The 23204-nt window shown below is 41.5% G+C and overlaps 1 protein-coding gene across 1 annotated transcript; it reads right to left on the bottom strand.

Moving 5' to 3' along the window:
* Nucleotides 1-11604: 11604 nt before the first annotated feature.
* On the bottom strand, nt 11605-23094 carry LOC131975040 (TBC1 domain family member 10A-like). The gene is made up of 9 exons (XM_059337569.1): nt 22429-23094; nt 20507-20606; nt 19178-19285; nt 17987-18093; nt 17777-17891; nt 16805-16870; nt 16152-16341; nt 15892-16046; nt 11605-14727 (listed from the first exon to the last, which is right to left on the bottom strand). Exons 1-9 carry the CDS (start codon nt 22608-22610, stop codon nt 14101-14103), a joined length of 1650 nt encoding a protein of 549 aa, XP_059193552.1. The 5' UTR covers nt 22611-23094; the 3' UTR covers nt 11605-14100.
* Between the last annotated feature and the right edge of the window lie 110 nt (nt 23095-23204).

Raw genomic sequence — 23204 nt, 5'->3', positions numbered from 1 at the left:
GAGACATAATTTACACACAGCTCTCTCAAAACATCCTGAGGGAATCTAACTGGAATGTAGGAACAAAAACATATTACAATTAAGCTGGATCTTCTTATGTATGCTGAATGAATGAATTTGGGAGCAGGAAGCAGGGGTGAGAGAAGGAGCCTTAGTGCATATTTCTTTTTCTCCACTATTCAACTATCTGCAACCTGTAACATTTTCACCTCCACTCAGGAGGTGAGGAGGTCCTCCTGTTCTGTCCATCACAGCCTCTCCCATGACATCAGAGCGATATCTAATGCAGGCGGACCAGGGGAGTACAGAAGTGGGACCCCAGCTGGACCACATCCACCTCACCAGGGTCCGGGCCTTATTACACAGCTCTTACACACGTGTGCTGCAGCCGCCGCTGGATTCATCCAACCAACACTGGATTATTCATACTTGAATGAGCTACTGTATTTAACGCATTGTGGCCTGTGTATGACTGCAGAACAAGCGGTAACTGATGAGATTTTGCTCGACAGGTCAGAGTTCATGTTGGTGTAGGATTAATAAAAGTTAAAGGAGACTTAACTGTGGCCAATTTAGTAGATCCCTTCAAGTATCAGATAACATGCAGCTAACTGTTATTGCTTTTTTTCTCCCTGCAGTTAATCTTTTGCAAGAAGGAACTCAATTTATTACTAGTGACCGCAGCTTGTACATCTCTGAAAATTGACTTGTCTACTGTCGCTTACTGAACTCCTCAGTTAAACAGTTCAAGCTGAGCAGCCAGAACATGGTGCAAGCTTTGAATTTCTGCACGTACAGAGTGAAGCATTAATCTGAGCTGCAGCAATACATATCATGCCACTGTGTGCATTTATATTGCCGTGAACTTGTTTTTGGTTTATCTCAAATTATGGAAGCTTACTTTGTCAGCAGTGAGTCTGCATGGCGTCGCCAGGAGCCAGGTGCAGTCTGGTTGCTGTTACACATCGGCGTGCATATCGTCCTCTCAGCCAGATCCATTCTCTCCTTCACATATGGTCAGTTCTGTCCCCAAAAAACGAGATGGCTATGGCCAAAAAGCAAAACTCGGAGCCACAAATCAATGGGTGCTACATGCACTTCTTTTATATAGTCTATGCTTAGCAACCATAATGAAAGGAGACAGGGCTTAGCGGTCAATTCAGGGCATACTATCAAGTATTAACAGCTTACTTTTAGTTTCGGCTCTGTACCATCAGTTCCATCACGTCTAATCATCTCATCTTGATCTAATCTCAAAGGGCATTTGCTATTAGACTTCTTTCTTTCAGTGTCCTGGGTGGCATATTGTCTGTAATTATTTACAGCAGGCCAGAGCTAGATATAGGCCTGGAAGATATCACCTGTTTCTCACACAGCCAAACATGTATACCAGGCCTGTTGCTCCCCCTGCTCTTCCTGTGTCTTTGCCTTTGATCAATAATTCTGTGGCCACCCGTCAGCCATCAATATGCGCACCAGAGAGGGGCCCATTGTCATCTAATTACAGGCCTACTACTCTCTGTGACTGCGCCAGTGCCTGGGTGAGTGTGATTAAAAGTCAGCTGGGGCATGCTTTGGTTCCTAGCGGCTCTTTCAACTGGAACCAACAGCTTGGAAACACAGCGCCGGCAAACAAAGCTTTCTTCAGCAGGCTCCGGTCAGGGCTGAAATTTTAAAGAGTATTGGTGGTGGCGTTTCCCTGTGATGGGGGTTCACAGGAGTCAGGAGTAGCGTGATCGAGCATCTAATTTCAAGATGAAATTGAGAGCACCTGTGGCATCTGGTGAAGCCGAAAGCTGAATCACAGATGAGTTCATCTTCAGAGCGAGAGCAGCGGAACATCAGGACAATAGGTGATAGCATCAGGAGGGGGACTGCAACCATCTGAGTCGGTGAGGCTATGTGCTCGGAGCCAAGACCATTGTTTGTCTTGACTCGGGTGAAGGATAGCATACACAATAGGATCTTGAGAGCTTGGAGGTGTATGTTTGTATGTGCATATGATTGAATATCCATCTCCATGTACAGTTTGTACTTTACCGCAACCCCCACCCTTCCTGTAATATCAAAGTTTTATTTGGTTTGGAAGCCTGCGGCAAATCAGCTCAAGATGGCAAGCGAGGGTTTAGCCTGCATCTAGTCCAGAATAAAGCCATAATATGAATAGAGGAGAACTTTTCCTGAGGGAACACTCACAGGAAACACCTTCTCCTTTATTATCTTTCCTGCTGTTATCGCTGGCAGCGCCTGCTTGCTCGCTCTTCTCCTGTCTAATCTCTATTGCCGGCGCAGCCTGCACGCCATCCCGGCATAACTCCTCTTTCTCAGGGCCCCACTCCCTCATACATCCTTCTTCTATCTCCTCATGTAACCCTGCAATTCATTCAAAAGCACGGATCAGATAGCACAAATGAATGACTCTGTATGTTGAAAAAGTGCCATCACATTTGACCCCTCTCAGCTGCTAGTTAATAAAAACAAAGCACATATTAGGGCTCCTTATAATTGCAGTTAAATGCAAAGGGCAAACTCAATAAAGCTTCTCTGACTCACTCGTCTGTTGTGTATTTCTTCGTGATTAAGAATTAGTGCTTTTTTTCTCATCTGCAGCAATCATGTTCTTAACATCTATCATGATCTGAGGCCCGGAGCAGATGTAGGTCTGGGGTTGAGTTTAGGTGACAACAGCACACACATGCAATCATGGCCGCAGCAAGATTTATGATATGGCATAATGAGTTCATATTAATGCACGACCTTAGCTGAAGCCCAAACTCCAGATGTGCTCTTATGTGGCTTCATTGACTCCACTTACATCCAAGATATTTTGTCCTGTGAAGAGGCTGTTTGTTTTCATTAGAGTAAAGTTCAAAAGATGCTGATGTGGCGCTTTACAACTACATTAAAGCAGGAATTAGTGCATCAACAGGGAGGCAGACATTGTGACTAGACAAAGTGTCACTACAAAGATAATTAGTCGATATTAGTCGATCAATATTAATTATTTTCTTCCTTTTGAAATGAATGTTAACTAAAAATGATTTTAAAAATGATGAAAGTGATATGGACATAAACTAGAATAGTGTAGAATTTTTCAGATTGTTTCGACACCACATGAATGATGCACAAATGCAAATTAAATGGTGCAATGTTAACCAAGGTGAAAAATTATTTTTAGACCCATCCAATGATTTGGATCCGCACTAAAATGTAATGGTTTCTTCCTTGGCGCATGCTGGACCCTTCTACCAAGTTTCATGAAAATCAGGCCAGTAGTTTTTACCAAAATCCTGCTGACAAAACTGCACTGAAAACATAACATCCTCTTTGAGATAACAAAGGTAAGGATGAACTGAATGTAGGTGTGTTTACTCTATCTAAATCCCTGTAATTATTGCTTTTTAGCCTCATCCTTCTCTTAACCACCATCTCAACTGATGCTTTTTGTGCTACATAAAGAAACCTGTGTTGCCTATAGCGTGCACATGTAAGACTTGAGCATATATTTAGGATTAGGAGACTTGAGAATTGTCCTTCAGCTGAACCCTCCATAAATGTCTTCATGTACATAGAATGAGCTGGCATAACAAAATTAATCAACAATCAATCCTCGTGAATCATAATCCAGTAAAAACCAACAATATTTAGCAACCAGATCCAGCCCGCTGGCTAACACTGAAACCTGCAGCAAGCGGTCCATAACAGCAGTGTTAACAAGTCCCACCGCTGTGCCTTGATCCTCCTCAATCATACCCCGGCCTGGAGATGAAGGGGCTTTGTCCCTGCAGCTCTGAAGACACAACACCCTCTGTGCTGATACATGAGCTGCTGTTTCATCCCCACAGCTCATTGTAAATAACAGAAAAGCCAAACTCGAGCTCTTTCCATGGGAAACAAACCTGCTTTGTGTTCCTCAGTGTGTATATCTACTCTGCCCGAGTGCTGCACGCTTGTCTTCCTCACAGTACTCCAGGGCCAGGTCTTTTTAGAGAGGCCCCATCTACATAGCTGAACATTAAAATTGTTGGTTAGGTTTATGGTTCCTGCTCTGCAACGCTCGGGTTTCTGATCATCTGGTCCGTATAACACACGAGCAGTGAGGGGGTATCGTCGGCTCCAACTTGGGAATCTGCACTGTCTGATTTAGGAGAAACCAAAGTCTCAAAGACTCCACAATTATTACAACACGTCTCCACATTTATCATTAGTCCCTGCTTATTACTGATTCTTTTCAATTGTTAAATCCACCAACAGAAGCATTCAGAGTCACATAAAGGTAGATTATTGTTCATTTACCATTGTTCCAACTCCGGGAGTGCTAACATCTCTGATTTTTTTTCAAAAAGAAAAGAGGGTTGGCGGAGAAAGAGAGTATTTCACTAAATGCTCCACATCAGTACCATCATCAGAAATTTACTTAGCCCATAATCCATATATGTCCACATATTAGTGTCAAGGAGGTAAATTAAGAACCTTATATAAATAAAAAATGGTGTGGTGTGTTTGAGATTACATTAATGGATAAATGGTTGCAGTATTTAGCGAAAATAAATAGGTTAAAAGTTAAAAAAGCTAGCTTAATGTATTTATTGTCTATATTTGAATGAATAAAATGTAAGAAATGAAACACTTGGCTAAATGTAAGTTAATATAGTGAATAAAAGCAAGTAAACTGTTGAAATGGAAAAGAAACAATAAAGACAATAAATAAACAGATTAAATTGTGATCTTAAAGTCATTAATAAATAGTTGGAACAGCTAAAAGTAATGAATAAGAAGTGAAATAGTAAGTTAAGGCTAAATGAATAGCCATCAGGTAGCTGCATGGATAACTAGTTGACAAATTATCTGTAAAATATACGCTGTGGTGTGTCAGATAATAAAGGTTGAGACCCACTGATGCCTCAGCATGAAGTTTTAATGACACTGCTGCTACAGAAAATTATGGACTCCTAGGTTATGTTTCCAGCAGCAGGCTTGTCAGCAGCACTGCAGTGTCCTGGCACTGTTACATAGCTCATCCAGCTGACAGAATCACTGTCGGGAGCAGTTTTCAGCAGCAAGCCAAGTAAATATTCCTCACTAGAAGGTTGATAAATGGAAGGAAGACTGAGTGTTGAATATGTTGCTTTTATTGGTGCTATGTTGGTCGACGGGCATGCACAAATAAAATAACTTCCCACTGTGGCCTTCAGCCCGAAAATATATGTACTCGTGGTACAGTAAGGTGCTTTGGTTGAGAGCATTTAAACCATCAAACAACGGGGTGTTTGCGTCAATCCTGAAGTGTCGAGAGAGAGCCATCAGTCCAGCCGAGCGATGACAGTTGGAGTCATCAAAGAGACTTTACTGCCACTGCATGTCACAGAAACCCCAAACAATGGCAGGAAGGGGCTGTGAGTCTTCAGGAGATGAGCCACACACAAACATCTTCAAGCAGGTTTCATTAGACTGGCGCTGAGGTTGGGTGGGTGTGGGGGTCCATCCATTTCCTGTTTTTACCTCCCAGCTAAGCGGCGTCGAGGGCCTGCGTGTGCCAACAATGCTAATGACTCAAAACTGGTGAGCCGCTACTAATACAATCATTCAATGCTCTATTATGCCCAGAGTGGAAGCGTCGCAGACCATGCATCCTTGGGTCCACATGTGTGTATTGGCAACAACATCATCTCATCATTAGTGTTGACCAGAAATGATGCCAGTGACTGTGCGTCTCCAACTATGAACACAATGGTTTGTTAAGAGCCTCCTAACATAGAGGACATCCTCCCCATATGGCTGAGGGAGCCTGGCTCCAATACTAATCTGCTCCCACTGTTTATAAAATAAACAGGCCCCCAAACGCTAACCTACAGGCTGCCCAGTCTCCCCCCCTCCTGCACCCTCTACATCGCATCTGGCTGCCCTTTGACCTGGACTGTTTGAACTGTGCTTCCTGTCCAGTGTAACATGCATATGGCATTGTGGCAAAATCTGCACTGTAGGCATTTTTTATGAAGCGGAAGAGGGGATTACCAACACATCTCTATGGAGGTGGCACATGTGGCGTCCACCACACCACACATGAGCACTTACAGTAGCGGGTTAAAGCCCAGACCTGTGATTATGAATCATAAAGAGTCACAAAGGCTCAGTAGTTAATGAAGAAAAGCACCTGGACGCCATGCTATAAAAGTGCAAATGCATTTAGATAAGGCTCCATTTAGCGGTGTAAAGTTACTTCTAATTAGACAATCTGTGGCACTTAAATGCAACAGCATTACCTTTTCAAAACACTGCTGTTTTCACACAGACATCCCCACCAGACACCCCCGCCCCTTCTCTCTGGGAGCCCCGAGCCTGCTAGGCCCACTGGTGGTGGAATGAGACGAGATAAGCCCATGGTCGGCCTCCATCAACACATGAGGCTTGCCAAAGCGAGTAGAGTTACAGACAGGCACTCCTCTGGGGCTCAGTGGGAGTGGGAGCGGGCTGGGACGGGGCTGCTCAGACATGGGAGGCTGCTAATCTGCCCCCAGCCAGCCTGCTGATGCCCACCATCTGTGTCTGTAACTCATCACCCACCGGCCAGGAGCCTCCGCAGGCACACACACAAGTAAACAAACACCCAGAGAGAGCCATTTAAGAGCTAATTCTCTACCTGGCTCTGTTAATTACTGATTATCAGTGCCACCCAAAATGCAGAGGACAGGAGACAGTGGAGAGAGGTAAGACGGGATAATCAGACGCCAGCTGTGAATGGGGGCCCCGGTAACTTCATTTTGCTTTACAGTCCTCATTATGGACGGAATTTGTGAGAAATAGCTCAATCCCCACACAAGGGTATGAAAAACTGATTGTGACAGGTTTAATTACCACCAGTAGGGAATGACGACTGAGTCAAGTCAACAGACTGCATGAGCGTCACGAAAAACGTAGCTGCTGCTTATGCTTCATTTACTTGACAAGACTTCACAGCCGTAATTGTGCATGCCTCTGGCACTGCTGAGCCAGGGGATGTAGAGGGTCAAGAGGTCGGGAGGATGGGCGCGAGAGGGGGGGACGACTGACGGAGATTGAATGAAACACCTAAACTCCTCGAGGTGTGTGACAGCCACGCAGGTGTGCAGCTCTTACCCCCACATAACCCCCACACACCCATCATTTGGAGCTAAAATGTCCTGTAGGCGTAGCAGCAGGCAGGTGATTAGCAGACACAATTACTATGCCTCACTTAGCTTTTTACCACTCACCCGCATGTTTGAATCTCACTTTACAGAGGCAGCCTTGTAGCTTCATGTGAAATGAACCCCCTAAAACCACTAAATGGATGTAGTTTTTGACTTCTGCTAAGGAACTGTATGGAAATGGTTAGGGGACATTGGGAGGGGAGGTAATTTCTGTTTTTGCTGAAGTATGGAATGACCTTTCCCTCTTTCCCCCATGCTCCAGATTTGTTTTTTATTTTATCTGTTCCTTCCGCTTTAACAAAAGATTGAATAGTTACATCATAATAGTTCAGATAATCGTCAGTAGTTTCAGTATCAGGGCTTTATTTTGTAGTTGCTAGTACGATTAATAGGTCAGTTTAGAAACAGTGGATGCGGATCTTTATAATTATTGTTGACACTGTTCAAAATAATTTAAAAAAAGTATAATTAGTTAAAGAAAGTGGCATTACAGAAAAGTAATAATTAAAAAGGTAGGTTTTCAGCTTCAAAGATTTTGGTAGGGTATTCCATAATGTGGATCATGATAAGATTCTTGTGTTATTTCTCTATTTTCTTCTGTGAAAAGTTTTGTGTATTATAAACTCAACAGTAGAAGATCTGAGGGCTGGTGAAGGATTATAAAATGACAAGAGTCTGCAATGTAAGTTGGTTCTAAACAAAATTTTTGTTAACTATTTGTAATTTTTTCACCATTTTGGAAATTGCTAATGCCACTCTTGATGTTTGATTTGGGCTCTGTAAAAAATATTGTTCCATTCATGTATTAAAATTAAAATCAGGGTGGAGTTGCGAAATTAGAGGGTAGAGAGTCTTATTTTTTCCTATTTACTAACTAAAATTTAAACCATGAATCATTTTCTTACGGTCCCTAACACAGGGCGTGTGTCCACTGGGAGAAGCTGGAATGAGAACTGTGATGACATTTAAAGTATTTTGCTAAATGCACCCATGAGGATTTTTGGTTGTTATTCTATGTTAAATTTACCAGCTAAGTATTAACTGTTTATACAAGTAGACCATAAATGGGGACAAAATTATACAGTGGAAACAGCATAGGTGCCAAAACTGCATTTCCAAGGTACACAGAGCCTTGTATATCACTTGAGCCTGCAGGCACGGCTCCAGACTTAAATAATGTTATAAATGCCTGCTAATGTTTTAACAGTAGTCTTTGTTTAGGGTGGTCAGACATAGCTGACAGGAGGTAGAGGATGGAGAATATTTACAAAACTATGTCTGGAAAAAGGGGCATAGACTGGAGACAAGTAGTATTCATACTGTAGAAATAAAGGGCAGTTTAAAAGGTCTGATGCAGGAAAAAAATCACAGTCATCCATAATGCTTTGCGAGAGCGTAATGAAAGTGAGGGCTTTTCCTTTGGCAGATGAACATAAGAGGTCCTCACTGAAAGAACAACACAGGGATGATTCAATTATCCACCCTGGCTCTCGTGCAGGGATCCCCCCTCTTAATGCCACAAAGACTAATGTTTTCCCTGGGTGCAATAAATAACTTTTTATTCTCACTGCCATGGAAAGTTCACCTGCACAGACGATCACAATATCTGCCCTCATATTTGTTACTGTGGCCTTTTAATTTGACCTGAGCCAACCTGTCATGCTCCATCAAACGTGGGAATCGGATACCTCAGGAACACAGGCGCCTTTGCTTTGCGTTATGCCATCCACCCCCTCTGCGCCTTAACACATTGAGCCTGGGAGCAGAGAGAAAGTCACCCGCATCACATGAATCAAGCACTGTGACAGGGGTCCGTTGGGTCTGGGATCACACGGAGGATCACAAGTCTCTCTTTTTACTGCTCCCTCTCCCATCTCGGTGAGCTGGGGATGAGAGAGGCGGGATGGCCCTCTAAAGGCATATATTTCCGTTGATGAAGAGATAAATCAGATCATTTCTGGAGTAAGGAAGGGAGCACAGAGAGAGCCTTCTTGGTCGTCCCCCTTTGAGATGTAAATGGCACGGTGGCACTGAAAGAGGGCCAGGTGTCCGATGCAAAGAGGGAAAGCGTGACGGTGCATGCATTCCTCTGGGACCTAGACCATTAACTGTTGCTGTGCCTCATGTGGGCAAACATCAACAGATCCAATAATGGCCTTGGTGGAATGACACAATGGCTAAGTATGATTAATAGCTATTGACATGTATCCTCTGCAAGTGAGATAATATTATACACCTAACCTACCTGCACTTAGACTATTAATATAAAACAATTAGTAAAGACAATGATTCCCACACACGCACAACTTGCTGCCCTCTCTTGTAATCACTACTCTGAGCCCCTGATGACCAGAGGTCAACAGCTGCAGCTCACGCCTTACTGGACGATTAGAAACGAGTTAGCAGGCTTTCTGGGGTCATCAAGGCTGCAATTTGCAATTTGAACTCTTATGAGCCTTAGGCAAAACCTTAAAATATCCCACACCTCAAGGTGGAGAAAAGAGGCATTTGGCAGTTCAAACAGTGAATTAAGAAAAGAATAGCAACCTGTTTTTAGTATAAACGAGGAGAGACACCGGGAATGACCTCTTCTGGGGGAGAGGGGGTTGTTGAAGTTGAAGAAAAAGCCTGAGAGGAAAAAGGTCAAATATTTGTGTAAATGGATACACTCCTACAGTGGCTATACTATCTTTTTTCATTTGCAGAATGCCCAGACAGATATGCGCCAGACCACAGACTCCCATTTGATAAGATTTGGTACCGTTTGGTCCTGTCTGAGCTGATGGATTTGACAGGGCAGAAGTACATATGGAAGGAAAAGGAACATATCAAACTGTTTTAAAGGAAAAGTTACACATTTCTGGCAATTATCCTGGATTGCTTTTTTGACAAGAGTTGAATGGGAAGATTGATACTACTCTGACCTGGGAGCTAAATATGTAGCTGCATAGAGCACACACTGGTTGGTTTTAAACTGGAAACAGCTAGCCTGACTGTCTAAAAATCCACAAGCCAGGGCTATTCCAGGATTGTTTTTTGTATCAGATAGCACAGGGAGCTACATAAACCAGCCATGAGGAAAATCAGAAAATATAGCTTAGATAACACCAAGCACAATTGGCCTTATTTGTGTTGCCCTGTACCCTAATACAGATGACATTGCTGCACAAGACCTAGAATCACCCCTGTTACTCATGCCCAATGGCATTGAAGGGACGAATCATATTCCAAGGGGCGGCCGTGACACCCACTGCCCCCCTTCAAGACATGTTCAAAGTATGTCTAAAGTAAAAGTTTTTAAAACTGCATTTTTAATAGTAAGGAATAGATAAGAGTAATAAAAAAAAGGTGACGAAGACAAACCAAGGTAGGGAGGCATGACTTCCCAAGAAAAGTTTTTCAGAATATCAGCTTTAAAATGTAGTTTGACAGTCCATTTTTGCATGAGGAAAAAATCGAATTGAATTAATATATATCTGAGCTACCAAAATAATGGGTAAACTTAGTGCAGACTTAGACACAACCTGTGTGCCAGAACAACCAAACACAGCGTCAACATAACAACAAAGAGCGTTCACTTTACCAGAAAATAATACACTTAATAGTTTCATGCTATCATCATATCAATATAAACACTATATTTATACTGTCATGGCCGCTTACCTAATGTATATTAAGCACCCTGTTACATAAATTATCCCAATTTATTCAAACACCCATTGTACTCATTGTACCCATTGAAGGATTAGTGTATCATTTATACAAACTCCACTGTTGTTTTATATACTGTAAATACATGTTTTTTTGTCTGCAGAGTAGTCAGATGTTTGTTTACCTTTGTTGGTTTTAGCTGTATGTCTATTCTGCAGTGTACAGGTACATTTACAGCAACAAAAATATGTCAAGTGTCTTGTATGTGTATAAACACTTACTTGGCCTTTAAAGCTGATTCTGGTTGTGCTTGAAATCAGCGGGGATAACGAGTTGGGCTTCAGTTTATTTTTCTTACATTAGCACCTTGGACGTGTTTTATTCACATAATTTACAACGCTGACATTTGACCGGGAACCTTCTTGCGGCTCTTCCATCTTCGCCGTTTCACTTGCCGTGCCAACTTCGCACATGTTGCTAACTGTACACGGCTAAAAGTTTCCGGGAGGGACGGTGCAGCAGTTAATAGGGTCCCCAATTAATACATTAACATTACACCATGCATAGCTACCAAATCTAAGTGAAAGATGAAGAGTTTGCATCCTTGGTTCTTCTGTTTTCTAACACGTTTGAATATGTAATTCATCTAAATGTTGATTCTTTATTTTTCACAATGAAAGATGGAAAATAAACAATGCGAAATAGACTTAAATACACCTTTGGCCCTTCCTTTAGATGCCACAGTGATAAAGCGCTGCTATATTTCAAAGTTATGACTCTGTAGCTCCATCTGGTGGTGAAAACAGGACACTCACCCAACTTATGGTAATCAAAATGAAACCATGCAAACAAAAAAAGGTTTTAAGTTGGCTTTAGACAAGAATTTATTTGATTTTAAACTCATGATGATGCATACTGCCACATTGTTGTTGGACATCTCTTTCATAATCCTAATGTGAATGGTAAAATAATATCAATCCGTCTTCAGAGTAACAAAAACATTTTTATCTTGCAAAGTTACCCCAAAATTCCAGATTTTTCTAGTGTTACAAATGTTGGTCTATGATAAACTGTCCTGCACTTCCAATTATTTAGAGATGTCCTGTCTGCAGTCTCTTTAACTGCTCAATAAAATATAGCATTAAACATTGAAAAATAGATTTCATTACAAAACAAATTGTTATTTTACATGTTGTATCTACACAATGACCATTAAATTAAAATATAACATCAGCGAAATGGGAGGTGTGTAATATAAGCAACTAAAAAAACTATTGCATACAGGCAAGTGGCTGCTTGAAAATGTGTTATTCTTTTAAACATTTTTGCTTTTTAGAACTGACCCAACACATGCTTTTTTTTTTTTTTAGACTTTTTTATATTAATTATATACACAAACACATACATGTGTGCGCTTATGCTTGTCAAAACTCCCTTTACCTTTTTTCATTGTGATAAAAGTTAGGAAACACACTTAGATCGTCACAAAAAAAAGATTGTCAAATACGTTTTGAAACACCTGCATGTCTCCGTATTTCCCAAAGAAATGAGCCAGGTTTCAAAAGAGAAATGCTACAAATATCCCCCAAAAATCTTGAAATCACTTGATCCCTCTTGGCTGTGATAACAAAATGCACCTGGTCACGGGTAGCGGTCGTAGGTCATTAAAAAAAAAAAACAGTCTTGATCTGCTTTGGAAATTCTAGCAAGACATAAAAAAAACGAACCCAGCACGCTACAAGATCTTCTTGGCTCCAATTGGATATTTGAGCAAAAGCCAAGAGGAAGGTCAGCACCATTAGGTGATTTGTACTCACTCGCTGTCCAAGATGTCACAGGAAACACATGCACAAACACATACATTATATAGATTTGCATTTGGCAAGAGACAGCTTTAAGACAGATTCACTCTTAACAAGGCAGGAATGTGTCATACAGTGAGGAATGTCCCGTGTTATCCTCTCTGCTGCCAAAGTAACGTGAATTACTGCTGCTCTAAAGTGGCTGGAAGTGCCTGGCACAGTGAATATTGGAGTTAAAACAGAGTTAAACCACATCAATTCAACAGACGCTGAAAAAAGTGACCATTTGTGCACTCACAGGGCATGCACAGACAACAAATGTCATGTCTAGACTGTTCATTAAATAAATAGCGGTTGTAGGAAAAGACTTGCATGAACACAGTGTGGTGTGACTCAATCTCACGGAATGAGGAAGATGATTTTCAATATAAGAATTCAAGAATATAAAACATGAAATGCACAAGTTTCCCTACGAGAAAAACAGAAGCTAAATCTCTGAATAATACCTCCCAAAGTTAGTGATCCTTGAAGGAATCCCATCCCTGTTGTGATCTGCTTTACTAACAGGGAGTGTAACAGCTGAAACCTCTGCAACGCTGCCCTCTAGTGGATAACACCAATAATGAAATATAATGGCTGAAGAAGCTGAAAAGCATGGAGTTTTTCAATGTACATTCACTACTGCACAGTAATAATAACGAAACCAAGTGTTGAATGTACAGATGTACAGAAAAACTGCATAAAATGTGGCAACTAATTGCTCTTTATAGAGCTGTGACTTATCTTTAGTCAATCAACAGAAAAAGAATCAACTATTTTGACATTTAACATTAATTGTTAATGTAACAACATGCCATTTTCAGCCATTTACAGCTGGTTCCTGCTTTTCTTGGTTTTATATTAAATATTAAACTGAATATCTTTGCTGTTTTGGACCGACAAAACAAGACATTTAAAGACATCATCTTGGACTTTGAGAAACTGGCATTGACATTTTTCATTATTTTCTGATCTTTTGTAGACCAAACGATTAATGGACTAATGTAAGATTAATGAATAATGAAAATAATCGTTAGTTGCAGCAGTCATTATTTAAGTCCCATTAAACCTTGTAACCCCACTGCTCAAAAGAAATGACCTTGCTCCCAGTAACTCAGTAACATGTCTCCCTTGCAAACAGAATACTAAGACTTATGGTTTGAATAAGCACAGGACGTAACATCAGCTTCCTGTGGAGAAATGGCATAAAGTAACGTAACACGTAGCAATGATGCTTTAGTGTATATACCAATAACATCATAGGCAAAATGGTGTCTAAAATGAATAAATGAATATTAAACAGTCCAACATTAGAATAATAGTCCTTGGCAAGGCTGGCTGGTCGTTGGCTGAAGGGTGCTGGTGCTTTGTCCGCACACACACATATATACATACACACACACACACACACACACACAGACTGAGTGACTGCTGTGGAGCTACAGGTATGTATCTTGCTCTGTGCTGCTAAGGCTTTGCGTGGATCGCTGAAGAGGAGATTCTTTGGCAGGGGAATGGTCTGTTGGAGGCGCTTGCTGCTGGTGAGGTGGGTCTGTTTCAATTTGTGGCACAGTCTCGGGCACAGTCTCACGCACAGTTTCAGGCACAGTCTCGCACACAGTTTCAGGCACTGTCTCGGGCACCGTCTCAGGCACAGGGACAGTCTCAGATACAGGCTCAGGCTCAGGCTCAGGCTCAGGCGTCTCATCGATGACTGGAGGTGGAGCTGGTGGATCTGAGGGTGGCGGTGGAAGGTCAGTGGGAAGAGAGTAGGGATTAGGTATATCCAGAATGGGCTGGGATTTCTTCATGCTGCCCCTCTTCTTCTTGCTTTTCTTTTCCTCCTTTCCCTTCTTCAGTGTGTTGAGCTGAGGCACCTCGAGAACAATGGTGGGGTTCTGCTGCAGGTCCTGGCGTCTGGGCGGCTCGGCCAACATGATCATCCGAGCGCCGTGCATTCTCGGAGGGGATTTGAAATTCAGCTCTCCGCGGTTCTTCTTCCAGCGCTTCAGCTGGGTGTGATTCTCCCTTTCCACGTCTCGCGCTGTCACTGGCACCTCCAGAATCTGCAAAAGGAAGAGACGCGTCATTAGGTCACAACTGGGTCAATTTTTTTTTCAACATACAGATCATTTTCCAAAGATACTGTGTGGGAAAAGAACAGCCCTTGCTGGAAAATACACGGTCTTTCCGTGTTTGGCCATTGTGTTAGAAATGTTAACTTTTTCAGCAAATGCCAAAGTGCCTCTGGGCTGCATGGTCAAGACAACCCTTCACATAAGAGGCGGTATTGTTAGCCTGGACAGAGACTCACACAAAGCTTGGCACAGGAACCAGACACTGACCAGCCAGCACTCTGGTCAATTTGTCTCTGTATCACTTCAATTCACGCTCTCAAAGTCTTTGCCGTTTCCTTGGCTGCCTTTCTGAACACCCATTGTTCAGAAGGGACACGACTTCCACTGCATCTTTAGAGGATTATGCCAGTGTAATATGACTTATTGTCATTAACTTAGACTTTGTAGGTCCCACATTTTAAAAGTGAGGTTTTCCTTCCTTTTTATTATAAAGCAGATGTAGGAGCAACATCAATACTGCCACAGTATCGAAACACTCATTCCACAGAGAATTGCATACAGCCCATATTCATAAAGCTCAGCCTTTTAAAGAGCCGTATAAGGTTGCAATGTCACAGTGACATTACATTCATTCCACGGCTGCAGTGGCGGTGCAGACCTCCAGAGAGTGCAGATGCAGAAGACCTAAAAACATTGACCATTGAGTTTTTTGTTGCACTTTCTTCAACTGATCACCCACAACTTCAACTGCAAGACCCCTACTGCGTCCCAAGGTAGATTTAGGTTGTTTACTTAAGCATATTGCTACCAAACAACTGATAAAAAAACATACTAAATAGGAAACAAATGCACTAGGTCGTGTGATAAGTAAGTTGATGAAACACCTGCAACAGAAGAATGTAATTTGGGTTGTAGTTTACATCTACTAAGCTGAACAATAAAATAGGAACACAGCGAATATAGGAAAGAATTATGCATAATCAAGTCAAAGTTTATTTTAATCTTAACTAATTGAAATTCTCCTGAAGCTGCTACAGAATTTCTGCATGGACAATTAAGCAGGGTGAATGCTTGCCAACAAGTGACTTGGAAGACATGCATTCCTGTTAAAGATTCGTCTCCCTTGGCACTACAACAAGTTGCTGCCGTTACCTCTCGGACGAGGAAGCCCTCCTGCATGTATCGAGGCTCTATGGTCCTTAGAAGCTCCATGGTTTCATACTGTCCCTGGCAGGCTTTCAGCTTCTCCCGGCTCCCCAGCATGCACTTCAGCAGCACCAAACCCACGCGAAAGATTATCTTCACTCCTGGGAGAGGGAGAAGAGCCGAGTGATTGAGTACCAGTGTGAAAACGTTCAGACATCTACAACATCTGGTAGCACTGCAGCTACAATGCTATAAGCCATTGTTACCGTCACAGAGGAACATGTCCCAGACACGCAGCACAGAGGCCCAGGGCAGCGTCCTGGAGAAGGCACACATAAACCATTCAGTCATGTAGAGGATGGGGTCGATCTTGTGTTTCTCCAGATGGCGGAAGGATAGCGGGGAGAAACGCCGCAGCAGAGCGAACAGGATTTCTCCATCTAACTGTATAGCTTCCTGAAAGAGACACAGGTGGGGAAGCATTAACAGAGAAAACAAAAGCCATTGTACTCTTTCTTGTCAGGGCTGCATGTGGACGTTCATGCTTTAAAAACAAACCATACACAAACGCATCGTGTAGCTGTTTGTTTGTCCAGGGAAACATTTCATTAGCAAGTCTTGTTTCCATAAAAAGAACACAATAATGCTGGCCAGTAACCACAAGCAAAATTAATTACACAATATAGTTTACTGATGTTGTAATCAAGTAAGTAAACCAATTATAAATTCTGACAAGAAAGACAACGCCCAGTTGGTTTCATCGTTGCAACACAAACACTGTGCACTCTGCAGCAGCAAAAACACATTCCGATTTTACTGTTATGGCAGCCAAAGCCAAGTTAGTTAATCTGGTTGTTGTGAAAGCAATTCAAACACCTGGTGATGTCATCATGCATGCTTGTGTGTGTTTCAGTCTCACCAGGCCAGGACTGTAGTAGCCAGGAAGGTACTTCTCACAAATTTGGACCAGCCCCCAGAAGGCATCCTGTGGAAACACATACAGATGATGTCAGGAAGCTTAGTGGAACCGTTTATTTCAAAGGATTTAAACGCATGTTCACATGGGAGGCAGGTTTATAATGGAAATTCTGACTTAATAAAAAATAAAAGCTCAAATCTAGCCACTTATTTTATTCTGACATTATAAAAGGACTTTGGACTGTGAAGCTCAACATAAAGACAAAAAATGGGAAGCAACAAAATCACCAAGACAAACACTGCCACTAAGGTAGGTCCCTTTAGGACAAAAACAAGTCAGAAGCATCTAAATCCTCTGCACTCTGTTTATGTTCATCATATGCCAGTTGTGACTGCTGGTATTCTTTTCTTTACTCACAGACACGCTGTCTCAGCCAGTATTGTCTACACCTTGTTAGCCTGTGAGATGATTTATCAGTATTAACTAACCCAAACAACTAAGCTGAGACGAAGCTCAGCTGATATGATCAGAATTTTATAAGAGACATTTGTATGAGTTGTACGTCTGTGAATCAGAAAAACCCGTGCCCAAAAAAGTCACCATGGCTACAGTCATATGTTCTGACTATTATTCAGTCTCTGGAGCAGCTCTGGGATTTATCTTCAGATGACATCATCCGTACAGTCTGTTTCTGTGCTGTTCAGATTAAAAATAGACTTGTCCAAGGTCAGAAATTAAAACAGAGCTGTAGAATGTGATTAAAACAGTGTCTATTTATAGGTGGATTTTTACTTTTAACGACCAGTATATTAACAAGCCTTCTGAACTTTATTTATTTTAGCACTGGCCCAGACGACTAATAACTCCTCAGCCAACAGCCAACCAGTATTACAAACCCAAACTAACATATGGTGACAATACACTCACACTGAACACAGGAGTTTATATGGTGTTTGTGGTGGAGGGGCGTACCTCAGCAGGCATGTGCATAAGCAACACAGCAGCAATGGGAGCCTGAGCCTGGCAGTATCCCTCCTCTGGTCTGTACAGAGTGTAGGCCTTAAGTACACGGAACAGGTCCTGCTGTCTGCAGAGCGCCAAAACACCAATATAAACAGCATTAACTTACAGGAAGGTGTAATCATCACAGTGTGTAATGTCACATTGTGTCACACAGCTTACCCGTGTCCTCCCCGTGACACAAACATCTCATGGAAAGGAAATTGTCGATGGAGGTCTTTCTCAATCACATCTACCCATTTGGGGTCCCCAGGCTGGCTGTCCAGCTCCTGACAAAACACATGAAGAAGACTGTGAGATCTCTTTATCACGCGCCAACAGCATTGAGTACAGTGTGCGTTCATATTTAAACAATTTTAAAAGCAGATACTCTCTAGAGTTCAATCAACACAGAAATACTTATTGCTTTGATTCTCTGAACCCCACAGATGGTAGATTGGAAAAGCATGAAAAAAGGCCAACATTTCACCATTTATCATAGCCAGAAACTAAAAATGTAAATTAAAATTGTATTTTCACATTTCTGATGGTGCTTGAACGAATTTTGTACAAACATGTCCATCAGGAAAAGTAATAAAAATCTAGGTCAAAATAGTGATATTCCATCAAACTTATTTTATTTAACATGTCTTATTTACAAGAATAGCTAAAAATAAAACTCAGCCCGACTCGGAAGCTACAAATGACTTGGCTGAGACTAACAGTCACATGAAGTGACATGAAGTGAAACTTTGAATGAATTGTAGGCTGTTTACACAGAGCAAGAATATGTAAATAGTTTAACTTGTATAGCAGGTGTTCCCCCATTTGTTTACAATATTGGTAACACGTGGAAAATATTTTTTTGTGTAGATTCCATTTCATTTTTAATTTATTTTTTATTTTTTACAAATTATCATCGAAATGCAACTTGTGTTTTTTCCTTTTTTTAAAATGGCATTATAACTGGTATACAGCACAAAAGACAATTAAGTTTTCCCTACTTCTAGCCATGATTGTGCTGTTTCCACAGAGGAGCAGGACTTGTCTACTGCTGTGAAAAACAGGGCCTCAGTGAGTAAAATGTGACATCTGCAAAAAACAACCCTGAAATTCCCTGGGGGTTCATAGGGTTGATAGATTTTTATTTCACTATCCTAATAAGAGTTAAGTTCGCAACACCGACTTATTTTTATTTTGAACTTGGTGAACTAAGCATGACCAACACATCAGGTTCGAAACCAAAAAGATACCGCTGCTGGTATGGCCACAGTTTCAGTAACATTTTCGAACGAAATTTAAAAATGAAATGAGCATAAAAAATACAGCATAACAGAAACTGTGAGGAGGAAGTGAAAGCGAAATCCCTCTGACCTGAAACTTTCCTTGGTTCTGCTCTTTCTTCACCTTTCCGCCCGACAGGTAGAGCCATGCACGGCCTCGGAGTGCAGGAGGGATTCCCTTCTGGGATCGCAGCCTTACCTGAACCACAGAGAAACAAGGGATCAACAAATGAAGCAGGACACAAAAGGAGATAGCTTGTAAGTCAATAAAGGCTGGTAAAGAATACAAAGGGCAGTGTTAAAAACACTGGACCTGTCCATTGTTACTGGGTCCTTTATTTGAATATGTGAAATGCCGTCTATCTATTCAAACCACTGACTCACTGTCTGCTGTATAAAACCTCAATTGAAAATGTTTACCTGGTGCAAATATGCAAAGACCTGTCACATCTCTCAAAAGCCAATATTCAAGTTATACAACACCCCTTTCTAGTCTGCAATAAGAATTTTAACTAGGTGGCCTCAGCACTGAGTTAAAGTAGGACTACATGTCATAGTTAGGAGTGAAATGGTGCTGGTCATAGATATCTGAACACTGACTGTTATCATGTTATTATCACGTGCACATTATAATTACTGAAATTTGGCAGCATGTCCATGTTGCAGTGCAGCTATAATCTTTCATATAGAGTCACAAGCCACTTTAGATACAATAGATTGGCTGAACTGACACTTAAGTTGCTTTGACTTGCATTACCCTTTTCTTTTGTCTGTTTGTTTTTCTGATATGAAGCTGGCACACTTCCCCAAGGAGAATCTGCTGTAACATAATTGTGCACCAAAGGGGCACAATAGGGATCAGAAACACTGACCTTATCAAGTATTTCACAGGGTCATGCAGCTCTAAACCACTCTTTTCACTCTAAAAGGCTGCCTTGCATTTGAGTACAGCTATACTTTATTCTCACAGCACCTTTATTATATGGTTTTCTCAAAGGAAGTGACTACAGCCCCACCCTGAATCTGAGACTGTCAATTTGTCACATGGTGCATCGGGCGATAAAGGGATGGGTTGTGTCCTGCCCCGCTGCTGACTCATGGAAATTAGTTGAAGTTGCAGCACTGTGCTGAATTGCTAAGAGTATTTCACACAGAACCAGCTAGACAAGTGAAGCGAAGCTGCAAATAATGTGTCCATGAAAGTCTTGTCCTTGTGCAATGAAATACTTGAGCAATGTCATTTTCCCTGTCTGATCATGTATGCGAACTACTCAGGACTGAAAAACCGCTGCCTGGAGACAATAGTGGTAAACTTGAGATACAAGTTTTAGAAGAAAAAAAAAAGGAAAAAAAAAATCAGACCTGGCATGTCAACAAGATCCGCACATCATCTGTTACTGAATTAATATTTGGTGCTGACCTTATTGAATCTTTTGATCATCCACTTGTCCCAGTGGCTGAGCATGTCCAGCCACTTCACCTCCCTCTGCCTGAGCACTGCTGGAGGCAAATCCTGAGCTCTGGGGGCACCACAGAGAAATGATGTGAAAGATATATTTCATATTTTTTGCACTTTAAAACAACATTAAACCACATGAGACTAAACAACATTTAAAAACAAGTGTGTATATTTTCCACAAGGTAGGTCTGAAATAAACCTCTTAATTAGATGAACATTAAAAAAGGCAGTTGTTAAAAACAGTATGCTGGGAAGGTGCAACAAAAAACAAGAAAACATCCTTAGAAAGGCACTTCATCTTGATGTATGTACCATCAGATCTGCGTGGGTGGCCAACAATCATATGCAGTCAGTAAACCGTGCAATGAGTCCAAAAATAACAACTACCAACCTTGTTTTGAGGAGACTATAAAAGACACAAACTCAGATCTGGTTGATTTAATAGCAAAGCCTGTTTAACCTCAAAGAGCTGCAGTGAGGATTTGACTGTCTTATGATGTAATTCAACTTCAAAACATTTACAGGCAAGAAAAATTAGGGACTGCACATGATATTCTCAAGCAGAAAACGTAAACGTAGGCAAGGCTAACCTACATTATGAATGAGGTCTGATGCTTTACTAAGGTATGTAATTATCTCATCAGCACAGGCCCGTAATTGTAGGGTTCAAACGTCTTCAAAGATCGCTTTTTTTAAACCTGGGACAGCCCTCTTTCAGCTTAAAACAAAAAGTTATAGGCTATATGTTTGGAGATCAGTACAAAAAAAGGTTATACTTTAGTTTCAGCTACAAAAGACCTTAAGCAATGATTAGTTACTTTAAATCACTGCCAAACAGTGTAAGTTAAACCCTGGGTTTGCGACCACCTATAAAGCTGAGAGCCAAAAGAGGCCCTCTAGTAACGGGGCACCAGAGCTGTGGCTCCAAGTCTGCCAAAACTCCAGAAAACAGGAAGCTTTCAGCCAGCCAGTGCTTGGCACAACTTTCACTCACTCCTTCCACTATTTCAGTGCAGTAATGTGCTCTTCGGGCCCCCAGTAAAAAGAGGAAGAAAGAAACGCCTTCTTAAAAAAAAACAAAAAAACACTGCAACTTGTCACACGGGCTATGAATACATTTATTCAAATGACACCAACAAACAAGACAGTGTGAATTTCTTTTTTTCAGCCTTTTCCACAAAAGAACTGAGTCGTAGCTACATTAGAAACTTGTTTACATGAGAGAATAAAGAATTATACTACATGTTATCCATCTATTTTAATGTGCTTGCCAGTAGCTTTTATATTTGGCATACTGGGTGAGGCAATCACTGGGTATAAAAACACATTGTGCCACGCAGCTGGTTGGAGGCTCTGTTATGCAGAGGCACCAAGACAACACTAACAACTTGGCTCAAGTGGATTAAAACCTGTGCAGCTTATATCGTCACACTGTTAAAATAAAGTCATTTTTTTGTCAAAATTGGGTGTTTTTTTTTTGCCTAAATCATCTCCTCATGACGACGGCCACCTATGGTAAAATCTCCTATATCCTCAGTGACATGAGAGTGTCATAAACATAACATGGGATGTGTCATGAACACTTTGAAGTAACATTAATGCTCATGATACTTGTCATGTCATGTTTCTGACAGGCTTGTGTGACTCTTATGTAGACACCTTCAAAATAAAGTGTTACCATATCTTGCTTAAGTCACAAAGGCATGTTCAAAAAATTCCCTAAGTCATTTATTTCTCTTAAGTTAGATAATTTACACACAGTGTTATTACAATGCCAATAGCCATCCTTTGTTACATCCTTTTTGAGTGAAATGATCAATAAATGAAACACAACAACACAGAGTGAATGGCAATGAATCACTGCGGAGTTGAGACAAACTTACGACTCCTCCGTGTGCTGCTGTGCCCCACCAATGAATCCATATTTATCGGTTTGTCTTTCGCTGGTGAATCCATTGATCTCCGAGTCGGATCCAAAAGAGCTTTCATCGTCCATGTGGCTGCTGCTAATAGTCCGGATACTCCTGGTGTCCGCTGATTGACGGCCGTTTTCTATTTTGGCCATGCTAGCAAGAGAGCTAGCTGGCTAGCCAGGACGGCTAACGTCAGCGAGCTTGTTGACAGCCCAAAGTCAAAACTGCTCCTCTGCATATGTTGTCGAACTAAACGGAATTGACGCCAGCATTTCTCAGCTAAACTTCCCAACTTAGTTTATCTCTGTAAATGTTGTCTAACGTCACGCTACAACTGTCAAACCACATCAAACAACTTATGCGTTAGCTAGCTAGGTTTACTCGAATGGTTATTCAGAATTAACATTAGCTAGCTGGTTGCTAACGTAAAGTTAGCTTTAACTGCTAGTGCCAACACTATCCAAAACTATTTATATATTCGCCGAAATAACGCAGTTTTTCAGCCTGTATTTCATAGTTAGCCATTAACTAACTATGTTAGCTGGTTAACGCAGTAGTTTAACTCGGCAAACGACGTCTTGATTGGCTGTCCTGTCATCCCGAGTGTGCTGGACAGATTTTTGCCTAAACCCAGTCTGCCGTCCTGGGCTGGTTAATGTCACTGTCACCCCTAGTGGCTGCCTTAGGAACTACTCTTTGTCTGGGGAGAAAAAATGCACTGCATGCACTGTTTCTCTTGCACTGCA

The sequence above is a fragment of the Centropristis striata genome, chromosome 7 (assembly GCF_030273125.1).
Source record: "Centropristis striata isolate RG_2023a ecotype Rhode Island chromosome 7, C.striata_1.0, whole genome shotgun sequence".
Classification (NCBI taxonomy): Eukaryota; Metazoa; Chordata; class Actinopteri; order Perciformes; family Serranidae; genus Centropristis; species Centropristis striata.
Note: the sequence above shows the minus strand (reverse complement) of the source record. Positions and strands in the feature narration are given on the sequence as shown.